This window comes from Crocuta crocuta, unplaced genomic scaffold (genome assembly GCF_008692635.1).
Source record: "Crocuta crocuta isolate KB4526 unplaced genomic scaffold, BGI_CrCroc_1.0 scaffold383, whole genome shotgun sequence".
Taxonomy (NCBI): Eukaryota; Metazoa; Chordata; class Mammalia; order Carnivora; family Hyaenidae; genus Crocuta; species Crocuta crocuta.
In genome coordinates this window covers 24,136-37,224 of record NW_027531897.1, presented here as the reverse complement: position 1 = coordinate 37,224, position 13,089 = coordinate 24,136, and the positions used below count along the sequence as shown (strand labels likewise).

The 13,089-nt window shown below is 36.4% G+C and overlaps 1 protein-coding gene across 1 annotated transcript in view; it reads left to right on the top strand.

The window, feature by feature from the left end:
• LOC144239516 (transcription factor TFIIIB component B'' homolog) overlaps positions 1-13,089 on the top strand; it is a gene marked incomplete at its 3' end in the record, with an annotated part of 74,016 nt that overhangs the window by 40,919 nt on the left and 20,008 nt on the right. The window contains exons 19-25 of the mRNA XM_077773600.1: positions 729-951; positions 3,630-3,808; positions 4,548-4,752; positions 5,804-5,943; positions 8,551-8,752; positions 9,020-9,210; positions 10,661-11,048. Of these exons, the coding sequence (XP_077629726.1) occupies positions 729-951; positions 3,630-3,808; positions 4,548-4,752; positions 5,804-5,943; positions 8,551-8,752; positions 9,020-9,210; positions 10,661-11,048 (1,528 nt within the window). The remainder of the gene's footprint in view (positions 1-728; positions 952-3,629; positions 3,809-4,547; positions 4,753-5,803; positions 5,944-8,550; positions 8,753-9,019; positions 9,211-10,660; positions 11,049-13,089) is intronic.

Sequence of the window (13,089 nt, the reverse complement as noted above, 5' to 3'; positions counted from 1 at the left end):
TGTACCAAGATGGCATTCATAGGCTTTTTTAAAAAAAAATTTTTTTAAATGTTTTATTTCTTTTTTGTGTGTGTGTGTGTGACTAAAATACCCCTTTATTTATTTATTTTTTTTACAAATAGTTTATTGTCAAATTAGTTTCCACATAACACTCAGTGCTCATCCCCACAAGTGTCCTCCTCCATGCCCCCCACATCCATCAGTCCTCAGTTTTTGTCAGCATTCAAGAGTCTCTCATGGTTTGCCTCTCTCTCTTTCCCCCACCATTTCCGCCCTTCTTCTGCCCCTTGTTCCTCCGTCAAGTTCCTCCTAATCCTCCTATACGTGCAAACATATGGTATTAAATGTTTTATTTCTGAGAGAGAGAGAGACAGCATGAGCAGGGGAGGGTCAGAGAGAGAGGGAGACACAGAATCTGAAGCAGGTTCCAGGCTGTGAGCTGGCTGTCAGCACAGAGCCCGACATGGGGTTTGAACCCATGAACCGTGAGATCATGACCTGAGCGGAAGTCAGATGCTTAACCGACTAAGCCACCCAGGTACCCTGTATTCATAGGCTTATACCTAGACTGTACGCCTCCTTTTTTTCAAGATCTACCAAATAGTTCTATTTGTGTTCCTGTTAAGAACTGGAATTAATTTTACTGCCAGTTTCTAAAGTTGTCCTAAGACTCTGCTCTCATTGCCCCTTCATCTCATTCTAAAGTTTGATAATCCTTATTCCAAAAGGCAATCTCTTCCTCAAGAACAGAAGCCATTTGAAGTTAAGCCAGCACCCTTTGTGAGAAGTCGATTCAAAAGACCAAAACCAAACTTAGCAAGAGCAACTTTAAAGAGAGAGACTACAGAAGCAGGAAAATCTGTACCTGGGAAGAAATTGGAAACGGATAAAGCTGAGACTGTTGTGTCACAGCAGAGCAGTGAACAGATGAACACTCTCCATTCTCAACATGTGAGTGCTATGTAAGGTGGAGGGGTTTTGTTTTAGCTGTTACAGTTACTGAAGTAAAGCAACTGGGATTAACATTTCACGAATATTTTCCCCTGCAATTTCTGTTGCATGTGATATTAGCGTTGCTGTACTTAATATGCCTCATTATTGCATGGGTTTTTTTGTGAGAATCTGGAGTTTTTCATGATGGGCAAGTGTGTCATGGAAAGGAATTTAAGGGGATTGGGCTCCCAAGTTCTGACCTTCATTCATTATATGACCATAGCCAAATTATGCAGCTCATTTCTTCATAGGAAAAATGAGATTGATAGTCATTCCTTATTTCATTCTCTTGTGAAGGGTGAAATACAAAGTTAAAAGCTTGTTAGGGGTTAAAGGAGATAGTTAATTTACCTTGTTAACTTGGTCCATAACAAAGTAAGATTATGTGATATAACATCAGAAACTTTGCACTGAAATGTCAACACTCATTAGTTGAGTGTTCCAAACATAAAAGTACTTTTTTTGGCCATACAGATGGCAACAGGTACATGAAAAGATCATCACCATCACTGATCATCAAGAAAATGCAAATCAAAACCACAATGAGGTATCACCTCATACCAGTCAGAATAACTAGTATCAAAAAGACCAGAAATAACAAACACTGGCAAGGATATGGAGGGAAAGGAACCCTTGTACACTGTTGGTGGGAATGTAAATTGGTACAGCTAGTGTGGAAAACAGTCTGGAGGTTCCTCAAAAAATAAAAATCGAATTACCATGTGATTCACTAATTCTAGTAGTGGTTATTTACCCAAAGAAAAGGAAAGCTCTAATTCCAAAAGGTACATGCACCCGTGTGTTTTTCATGGCATTATTTACAATAGACAAGATAGGAAAGCAACCAAAGTATCCATCAATAGATGAATGGATAAAGAAGATATGTTATATATATAAATCCACAATGGAATATTACTTGCCATTTACAATAACATGGGTGGACCTACAAGTCCATTTTGCCAGGTGAAATACCATGCTAAGAGAACTAAGTCAGACAGAGAAAGACAAATACTATATAGTTTCACTTATATGTGGATTCTAGAAAACAGAAACAGACTCATAAAGACAGAGAACAAACTCTGGTGGCTGCCAGAAGAGAAGGAGTTAGGGAGATCGGTGACATAGGAAAAGAGGATTAAGAGGTACCAACTCTCTGGGGCACCTGGCTGGCTCAGTTGGTAGACCATGTGACTCTTGAGGCTGTAAGTTTGAACCCCACGGTGGGTGTGGAGCTTACGTAAAATCTTTTAAGAGGTACACTTTCAGTCATAAGTGGGTCACAGAGATAAAAAGTACAGCATAGGGAATATAGTTAATGTAGTGACTACACCTGTCCGGGTGAATGTCGAGCAGTGTATGGAGTTGTTGAGTCACTGTGTTGTACATTTAAGACTAGTAACATTGTACATCACCTATACTTCAATAATTAATAAAAAAAACCAGCTAATAAAAAAAATAAAACGACTAGTGTGCCTAGGTGGCTCGGTCGGTTAAGCGGCCGAAGCTGTGTGCTGACATCTCAGAGCCTGGGCCTACTTTGGATTCTGTGTCTCCCTCTCTCTCTGTTCTGCTCCCATGCATGTTCTGTCTCTCTTTCTCAAAAATAAACAAACATTAAAAGAAAAAAAAGAGAAAATAAGATGACAAAAAGTGCTTTTTTGAATTAAAATTCTTTTATCTTTTAAAATAGCTTAGTTCTTACTGTGTTTAAGAATTTGTACTTTTTCGGGGCGCCTGGGTGGCTTAGTCGGTTAAGCGTCCGACTTTCACTTAGGTCATGATCTCGCGGTTCGTGGGTTCGAGCCCCGCGTCGGGCTCTGTGCTGACTGCCAGCTCAGAGCCTGGAGCCTATTTCAGTCTGTGACTCCCTCTCTCTCTGACCCTCCCCTGCTCACGCTGTCTCTCTCTCTCTCTCTCTCTCTCTCTCTCTCTCCTAGAAATAAATAAAACATTAAAAAAAAAAAAAAAAGAATTTGTACTTTTTCTTCCTGATCTTTTATTTTTAAAAGGTGTATCTTTTTTATTGATTATTTTATCTGATTATAAAAATTTCAAATTGAGAAGATATGTAATCTAAAAACTGAGAGTCCTTTATAATATTCCATTTCTCCCAAGTTAATCAGGTAGCTGTTTTGAATATATCCAACTAGTCTTTGCTACATAGATACTTATACAAATAATCAAATGTGTGGGTATTTTCATTGTTTGCAAAAATGGCATTAGCTAGCCTTCTCATTTTTTCACTTAACGCAGTATTGTAAACATATTTTTGGATCTCAATTTAGAAATTTATCTTCTAAATGGCTCTTTACTGTTGCATTATAAACAAATTATAATTTATTTATTCAATACCCTACTGATAGACTTGTCTTATTTCCAGTTATTTGTTTTCTTGCTTTTCTGGGGGGGCTCTTAAATTGCTATAGTAAATGTCCTTGTACATAATTTTCTAGGTACTTACTTGAATATTTTTATACGTTTCTAGAAGTACAATTTCTGGGAATTAAAATTTTTGGTAGATAGTGTTTCCTCTGCAGAAACTTGACCAATTTATTTTGTTTAGTAGTGTATGGAAGTTCCTGTTTCCCTATACTTTTACCATGTCCTTGATGAAATTTTTTTTGTCTGCCTTCTAGGATGTTGCTTCCCTAATCACATCAGGAGAAAAAGACAAATCAGGTTACAGGCAGGAGGAGGTTGTGATGTTACCATGTATACAGGCTGAAAAATACCTTTCATCTTCAAGTTCTTATGGTCCTCAAGAGGAGTCTCAACCTGTGCAAGCCCAGGAAAAGGAATTCGTTGTTTCTATGGGGTAAACAGTGATAGTTCTTTGAGTATCTAAAATATTAAAAAGAAAAAAAATCTAAAATAGAATTCCTTCACATATTTCTCCATTATTATTGAGATGTTAATGTATTTTCAAAGTGAATACCAAGAATACTTGGTTTATTTTTCTTCATTTGGCAGACTGCCTAAAATAGAAAATCACATTGAATTCTACACCTTTTAGTGCTTGACTGCTTATTATATTCACTATTAGCCGCTTAAGGTTTTATACAAAGCATTATATTAAAAAGCACATGTGTATAAGGTTTATATTAATTATCTTCTTAAAAACTGTGGTAGAAGACTTACAACATTTACCATTTTAATCATTTTTTAAATCATCTAATGACATTAAGAACATTCACGTTGTTTTATAATCTTTGTCACATCTCTCTCTAGAACTTTTTCATGTTCCCGTGATGAAACTCTCTACCCATTAGCAAGAACTCTCCATCCCCCCTCTTCCATTCCCTGGCAACTATCATTGTACTTTCTCTGTCTGTGAGTTTCAGTCTTCTGGGTACCTTATATAAGTTCATTACCTTGTGAGAATTAAAATAACTTTTTTTAATAAAAGAAGATGTAAGTATCAGAAAGTAATTAGATTATTGTCTAATGTTACAAAAAGTTTTATAGTGTATTAGAGGAGATTCAAATTTTGTATTTTTACAGTAGTTTTCATCTTTTTACAGTTCACTTCCCTCTTTGTCCCTGTCTTTTTCTAGGGCTAATGATACAAACACCTTCCAGCAAGAAACGAAGGAAAGTGTCATCCCAACTGGTAGAACAGCAAGGGGCCGACTTCAAAGACCCAGACCAAACATAAGAAAGACTGGACAGAGGCACATAGACAAAGGTGAAGCCAAAGGCGTAATTGAGGAAGAAAGAACAGTAGTACAGAAAGATGAGACTAAAAAACTCTTGACTGTGGTGAGTTATTGTTATGTAATTAAATTGAACTTTTTAATGAGTATTAAAATATAAAATGACAGCTCGGGTTTGACTTAGAGTATAGGCATCTGACACTCTAATCAGTGAATATGTAACATATACTTAGTACTGTTCCAGCTTTCCTATTCTGGATTTTTTTTAAGTGAAAATGGATATATATTTTTTCCTAATAAATGAACCTGTTCATTGTGAAAATGTTCAACCAGTATAAAAGAACATAATGACTATTGCAGTCTTATCACCCGGACGTAACCACTGAAAATCTTCTGACATATCCCCCTGGGTACATAAATATAAATAATAAAATCATCAGTGTGCCTAGCTCGCTCAATTGGTAGAGATTGTGACTCTTGATCAGGGGATGTAAGTTCTAGCTCCACAGTGGTTGTAGAGATTACTTAAAAATAAAATAAAAGGTTTTTTAATAATAAAATCACTGTGTATGTGCTGTTTTTGTGACTTACTTTTTACTTAATGTGTTGACTTTTTGTGTCAAGAAATATGGAGATACATTGTTTTTCACTACTGTGTGACATCCTGCTGTTGGAATTAAAGTTTAACCATTCTTTTATTGACGAATGTTTTGCTATGAATCTAAGTAGTGTAATGCCCTTTTCTAACAGAGCTTGCGTTTTGTGGGGTTTTTTTGTTTTTTTGTTTTTGTCCTTCTTTTTCTGGGTCTACTAAGGGAAAGTCTTGATTTAAAGTGATAATAATCCTTGTTTGAACCTCCCTGCATCCCTAAAGACTGTTGTTGTTTTTTTTTAAAAAAAACCATTAAATCTTTTTTGGCGAGGGTGTTCACAACAGATAACTATTGTAGTTTTTAAAGTATTTTGTAAATATAATAACTGCAATAATTGAAACTTTGTCTCTGAATTAGGCACTTTGGTTTTGGGCAGCAAAACATGAACATTGCATACCTAGTTTGATCTTCTTTTTGAAAAACTCAATACCTTTCTTAATGATTGAACAATTTTAGGAGGTATGTTCACTTGTTTAAAAAAGCCCTCTTGTTTTGCCGTTTTAGCCAAATTTTCCAGTTGGAACTGAAGTTGAAGATGTATCCTCCAAAGTTTCTGAGGGTAGAATGTATGAAAACCAGAGTCCCGTGATTCTTGTAGACCCTCTTCACATTAACAAAATAAATGTTACAGATGAAAAGATGAGGTGAGTTTGCTTTTAATCAGAAAAGCATAAAACTTTGTAAAGATGAAGATTGGATAACTTCACATGGAGAAAATTTTGTGAAAGGCTAAAATAATAGTTAATTATAAAATAGAATATTTTAAATATGCTTTTTCAGATAGTATAAGAATTGCATGCTTGATACTCTCTTAATTTATAATTTCTCCATTTTGGTGAACTTCATTATTTTTTATTTTAAAACTAGATTTATTAGTACACAGAAATTCTTAAGTTTTTTGTATATTTGGAAGTTTATATACTACTTACTGAAATTCATAAATAGGAAGCACAGTGAAGTATATATGCTGTATTTAGAACTATGTTCTAAGCCAAATGGTAAGAATATCTTTTAAAAGAGTTAGCACTAGAAAGGTGAAGATATTTCAGTACCACCACTTTTTATTTATTACTTGCAGTCTGCCTTATTATTACTGATACTACTTTTTGATTAATGATGATCAGAGAATGTGTTATTGCAAGGGTAGTGCTGAAGAGAAGACCCAAAAGAAGTGAAAGAGCAGGTCCAGAGGATGTCTTGGGGGAGAGGGAACAGCAACTTGAAAATACTTCAGGCAAGAGTGTGCCTGGCTTGTTTGAGGAACAGCAAGAGGAGCCATTTTGAAATGGGTAAAGAGGGAGAGAGTAGTGATGTAAGAAAGATAAAGCACAGTCGGGGGAATGGCAGATTATGGACTGTTTTAAGGAATTTGATTTTTACTCAAAGCGAAACTTTAAACACTAGTGACCTTAAAGATCAGTGTTTCCTTTTTTTTTTTTTTTAATATTTTATTTATTTCTCAGAGAGAGAGACAGCGTGAGCAGGAGAGGGTCAGAGAGAGAGGGAGACACAGAATCCGAAACAGGCTCCAGGCTCTGAGCTAGCTGTCAGCATAGAGCCCGACTCAGGGCTCGAACCCACAAACCGTGGGACCACGACCTGAGCCGAAGTCGGATGCTCAACCGACTGAGCCACCCAGGCGCCCCAAGATCAGTGTTTCCAAATGCTCTCATTTATAATTGACTTGGTAGACCTAGAAGATATAAATGGCTTGTTCAAAGTAACATTGCCAAATCAGTTTTTAAAGTTAAATTTTCAGGATTTATGACTTTCAGACGAGCAAATTCCTATAGGTATATAGGCAGACCTTTCTGTATAAAGAAAGAAGCTTTACATGTTTCAAAAGATAGTATGCTGAGCCTTTGTGTTTTTTAATGAGAGAAGTCAAACTTTTAATTTTCATTTTTGGAAACCCACACTCTAGCCCACAGCCCCCTGTTTTTGAAAACCCTTTTTCTATTTATGAAATTTATTCCAGCTGTTCACTTTATCATGAATGGTAATTTCTTTAGAGCATATAATCTTACAGGTTTAAAGTTATTATCTCTTTTGGGGAGCCTCAGTGTCTCAGTTGGTTAAGCATCCGGCATCGGCTCAGGTCATGATCTCATGGTTTGTGAGTTCAAGCCCCACATTGGACTCTGTGCTGAGAGCTGGGAGCCTGGAGCCTGTTTCAGATTCTGTGTCTTTCTTTCTCTCTCTGCCCCTCTCCCACTTGTGCTCTGTCTCTGTCTCTCAAACATTAGCATGTTAGCACTGTCTCTCTTCAGTAGCATGTTAGGTTTATATATGTATTTTATTCTTACTTGTCTTTATAAAATCACACTTGACTGTCAATAGCTTAAGGTTAAATACAGTGTTTTCCTAAATACATTAGTCTACTTTGGAATGTATTTAGCCAGCATCATAACCCTGTTAGAATATCTTGTGAACTTCCTAGATGTTTCACTGCCCAAAGAGCTTAGTGGGGTTGGAGCATTTAGAAATGTATCTAACTACTTTTTCTTCTAGGTAATTTATTATAAATATTACTCAAAATTAGTCTTTAATACAGATCTTTCAGAGAACTCCTGATAGATACTTAGTTTTCTTTTTAAATCCAGGTTTATGTTAATTTTAAACTTCCCAGTTCAGAATAGATCCTTACTAGTTATTAAAATATTTTCCAGGAAAACCTAAGATAGCTCTTTAGGGGTTGTCTTGGGAGCTATACGTACTCTACTGAATGTTAAAACCTTGTCTTTTTCTGATTTGGCAGATACACAGGGTTATATTGAGATCCTATGAGTCTGGCTCTCAGTAAATCTTTTTCCATGAGCTGATAGACCTGTGATGGGAGAATAGACTCTGGCTTTCAAGGCTGGTCTTAAACCAGAAGCACCAAGGAAAGAACCATTATACATTTGTCCATGTTCAAGTACTGGCTTTTTTTTTTTTTTTGTATTTGGTTATTTCTCTGAAAATTACTTAAAGTACCATGACACTACACATTAGAATCAATGAATGAAAGTTAAAAAACATTGTCATTGTAAAACTGTTCTCCAGATATACAGAAAATGCAAGTTGTAAAAGTTTTTGTGTTCTTTATATCGTGTGTGGTTTCATTTTACATGCTTGCTTTTAAAACCAATTTACATATAGTTCTTTGAGCATAGAATTGGCTTGTGTTCAAAATTATTTGACATAGAAACCATTATATCAACAAGGAATTCTGATATTGGTTTTTCAACATGATTTGTACTTCATTCTAGACATGAACATAAAAGGTATGTTCCTAGTCCAGCACAGTTGATAAGAAGGCAGTTCCAAAAAGTGAAGCCGAATTTGGGAAGAGCACATGGTAAGAAGGAGGACCCAGGTATAGAAAAAGACAGAGCTGATCAGAGTGAGGCAGGAAAGTTGGAAGATACTTTGCTGCAGCCAAGAGATCATGATACCCAGCTTCTTCAGAAAGTAAGTTTGAAAGAGATTCTTTTTATCAGTCACTCTATTTTGACAAGATCATGAAGGAGAGAATTTATTAAAAAAATACAATTTTGTCTTTTGTACTGTAACTAATTTTGTAAAAATTGAGCTACTTTCCAATGTTAAAAAATTAAGAAGCTAGTCATAAGTTGTGTGTTTATCTGTGCAAGCTTAGAGCTTTAGGCCCAGCCACCAAACAAATTATCATAGAGATTGTTTCCATGGTAACATCAGCTGTTTCTTCTTAAATTTAAGGAAAAGGCTGAGTTTCTGACATGTCTGGAGGTTTCAGCAAAAAAAGATTATGTAGATACCAAAGAGGCTATTTTGGCCAAAAAAGATGCCCATTCAGAAATTGGACCATCAGGAATTGTTGGAGAAAAAACTGTACCCGATAATTCTATATCTTCAATTGTTGAAGAGCAGTGTCTCAGTAAACTAACAAGGTAACGTTTTATTTAACAATATAGCTTCAGAATAGGAAATTAAAATAACTCTTTATGGTTGTCCTACCTTTAACTCATCGGTACAGTAAAAATAGATGGTTTGTTAACAGAAGTGTGGATTATATTTTATTGACAGATCTGTTTCTTTCCCACTTAAAAAGAGTTGTTTTTTTTGAAACTTTTTTTTTTTGACGTTTATTTTTGGGACAGAGAGAGACAGAGCATGAGTGGGGGAGAGGCAGAGAGAGGAAGACACAGAATCTGAAGCAGGCTCCAGGCTCTGAGCTGTCAGCACAGAGCCTGATGTGGGGCTCAAACCCACAAACTGAGATCGTGACCTGAGCCGAAGTCGGAAGGTTAACCGACTGAGCCACCCAGGTGCCCCTTTTTGAAACTTTATAAAGAGTGAGTGCACACACAAGCAGGGTAGAGGGTCAGAAGGAGAGAATCTTAAGCAGACTCCACACTCAGCATGGATCCTGATGTGGGCCTTGATCTGATGACCATCAGCCAAAATCAAGAGTTGGATGCTCACCTGTCTGAGCCACCTGGGTGTCCCTACTTAAAATTTTTATTTACTAAAGTTTCTTTTTTTGATGTCCTTAGGAAGATTTTTCTTTCCTGTGTTTAAAATTTCTGGATGTTGAGTATATTAAACATGAGCAGAAGCCTGATAAAAGAGTAGTGTGTATTACCTAAATAATTAAGGTGCTGGTTTGAATGGGGTCACAAACAAAAGTGAAGGGTACTTTTGTTCTACAGTTTTCAAGGAAAGTGGAAAGGAATTTAAGTTTTAAAAACAACATTGTTCCATTGGATTTTCTGCCTTCTCTTTTTCTTCTTATGTAGTCTGTTGACCCAACAGGATACACCAGTATCACTTTTGATCCTATATTCTGTTTTATTGGACCATTTTCCTTATCTCATTTTTTTCTAGTAATTTCTAGTTTTGCATTTCATTTTCACTTAAATAGCAAGGAAAAAATGATCCAGAATTAAAAACTTATTCTGAAAAATTTGTAGGTAGATAAATAAGAATGAGCTCTGAATAAGGAACTAGTAGTAATAGTAAATTTCTTCATTTCACAGCATAAGTTTTTGACATAAAGGGTTGTGGGAGTTTTCATTTTAATGCCTTGAACTGGGATTTCATTCTGAAATTTGGTTTTCATTAAAATTATCCTTGTGCAGGGGCAACTGGGTGGCTCAGTCAGTTAAGCGTCCAACTTCGGCTCAGGTCATGAGCTCGTAGTTTGTGGGTTCAAGCCTCGTGTCGGGCTCTGTGCTGACAGCTAGCTCAGAGCCTAGAGCCTATCTTCAGATTCTGTGTCCCTCTGACCCTCCCTTGCTCATGCTGTCTCTGTCTCTCTCTCTCAAAAATAAATAAAACATTAAGAAAAATTATCCTTGGGCGTGTAATGACTTATTGTTGTTCTGATTATAAATCCAGCCCTGCACAACTGTTAAAAGAATCAAATTACTCTAAAATTGCTCTCGACCGAAGGACAACTATCCCTTCTGCTTCTGAGTGTGAGGTGGATCATGGTGGGAGGAAAATGCATCGAAAGGTGAAACCACATGTCACCAGAGGGCGTGGATCAAAACGAATGCGAAGTAAGACCTCTAGGAAGGAACCTCGTGCGTCCAAGTCCACGCTGGTGACTCTTCGGGCTTCTCAGGAAGAAGATGAGGATGATGTTGAAGATTTTGAGCCTGATTATGAAGAAGAAAGTTACCATCTTGCTCCAGAAGAAGTAAACAAAGCTCCAGTATTTGTTCCCATTGGTCTCAGATCTCCTGAACCTGTTACTTCTCAAATCGAGGAAACGATGGAAGAGGTAGTTTGGGTTTTTTTGAATTTTTGAAACTTTTTTTTACTCATCTTTTTCTTTTAGTGTATCATTTCTTCTTGGTGATTATTAGAATTTGAACAGTTCATTCTCTAAATAACCTCTGCCATATGTAATTCGTTTAAGCCCTGGTAGATACTTGAAGGAATCAGTAGAAGTAGGCTCCTGTATTACTGAACCTCTGCGATCCAGGCCTTGCCATGATATAGTCAGTGTAATAATTGATAGAAATCTGATTTCACTTGTATGTGGAGGTTGCTAAATCTACTTTCTGATTAATTTTTCTTTTTCATTTTGGCAGGTGTTTTAACTCTCTGGTAGGCTCAGGCTAAGCTCTGGTTGGTAGAGAAGGTAGAAGGGACACTTCTTTTTTTTCTCTTTTCTTTTTTTAAAAATTGTGGTAAAGGATGCATGGGTGGCTTAATCGGTTGGATATGTGACTCTTGGTTTTGGCCTTAGGTCGTGATCACATAGTCATGAGATTGAGCCCCACATCAAGCTCTGTATTAGGTATGGGGCCTGCTTGAGATTTGCTCTCTCCTTCCCCCTGTCCCTCCCACTCTGCACTCACTCCCTCTCTCTCTCAAAATAAAAAAATAAAATTATGAAAAAATTGTAAGATATATGTATAAAATTTACCACTTTAGCCATTTTAAAGTGTATATAGTTCACTGGCATTAAGTGTATTCATATTGTTCTGTACCATCACCACCTTCCACCCACAGAGCTTTTTTCGCCATGCAAAACTAAACCTGTACCCATTAAACAGTAATTCCGCATTACCTCCTCCCCTCTCACTCATGGCAAACACCATTCTGCTTTTGTCTCTATGACTTGACTCTAGATGCTTCACATAACTGGAATCATACAGTTGTGACTGGCTTTTTTCATTTAGTATAAAGTTTTTAGGGTTTGATCAGGTTGTACATGTATCAGCATGCTTTTTTTTTTAAAAGGTTAAAAAAATTTTTTGTTGTTTTGTTTTGTTTTGTTTTGTTTTTTTTAGTTTTTGAGACAGCACAAGCTGGGGAGAGGCAGAGAGAGAGGGAGACAGAGAATCCCAAGCAGGCTCTGCCCTGTCAGTGCAGAGCCTGATGTGGGGCTGGAACTTAAGAAGTGGTGAGATTATTACCTGAGCTGAAGTCGTATGCTCAACTGACTGAGCCACCCAGAGGCCCCCAGAATGTTCTTTTTAAAAGACTGAATGATAATTTCATTAGGTATCTGTACCGCTTTTCAAGTCTTTTTATCTTTCGGTGGACAGTTATGTTACTTCTACCTTTTGGCTATTGCAAAGAATGCTGCTATGCACATGGGTGTACAGATACCTCTTCTAACCTCTGTTCTCAATTCTTTTGGGGATATACCTGGAAGTGGAATCACTGAATTACATGGTAAATTGTACATCGATTTTTACTATTTTGAAAAACTGCCATATTGTTTTCCATAGCAGTTGCATCATTGTACCTTCATGTCAGTAGTGTGCAAGGGTTCTGATTTCTCCACATTCTCACCAGCCCTTCTGATACTTTGTTTTTTGTAGAGTAGCCATCCTAATGGGTAGAAAATGGAGGAACATAATATTTCAAGTTACTTTATTATAAGAGCTTCTAATTTTTTGCCTCCTGATCTAGTGTTCTAACTTTGTAACTTCAAAGTAACTTACTCTGCTTAAAGAGCAGAATACTTGCATTTCTTGTAGTAAGCATTCATGCTAGTTTCTGAGTCATTTGCAACAGAATTAGGAGGTAACTGAGAAACTAGTGATGATAATAATGAAAGGAGGAGGAAACTAACCAATTCAAGTAATGTTGACTCCAGAATTAATGCATTATGAATCTGTGATTTCACATTTATGAATGGAAGTCCACAGCCACCTTTATTTATTTATTGTTAATAATCATATAGTAGATGTTATAAAGTTAATAGGTTAGAATGGTTGGAACTAAATAAATATGATACAAAATGAATTTTCTTATAACGAAAGTTCATAATTGAAGATAGTGAATATAAGTTTAAGTTCAAATGA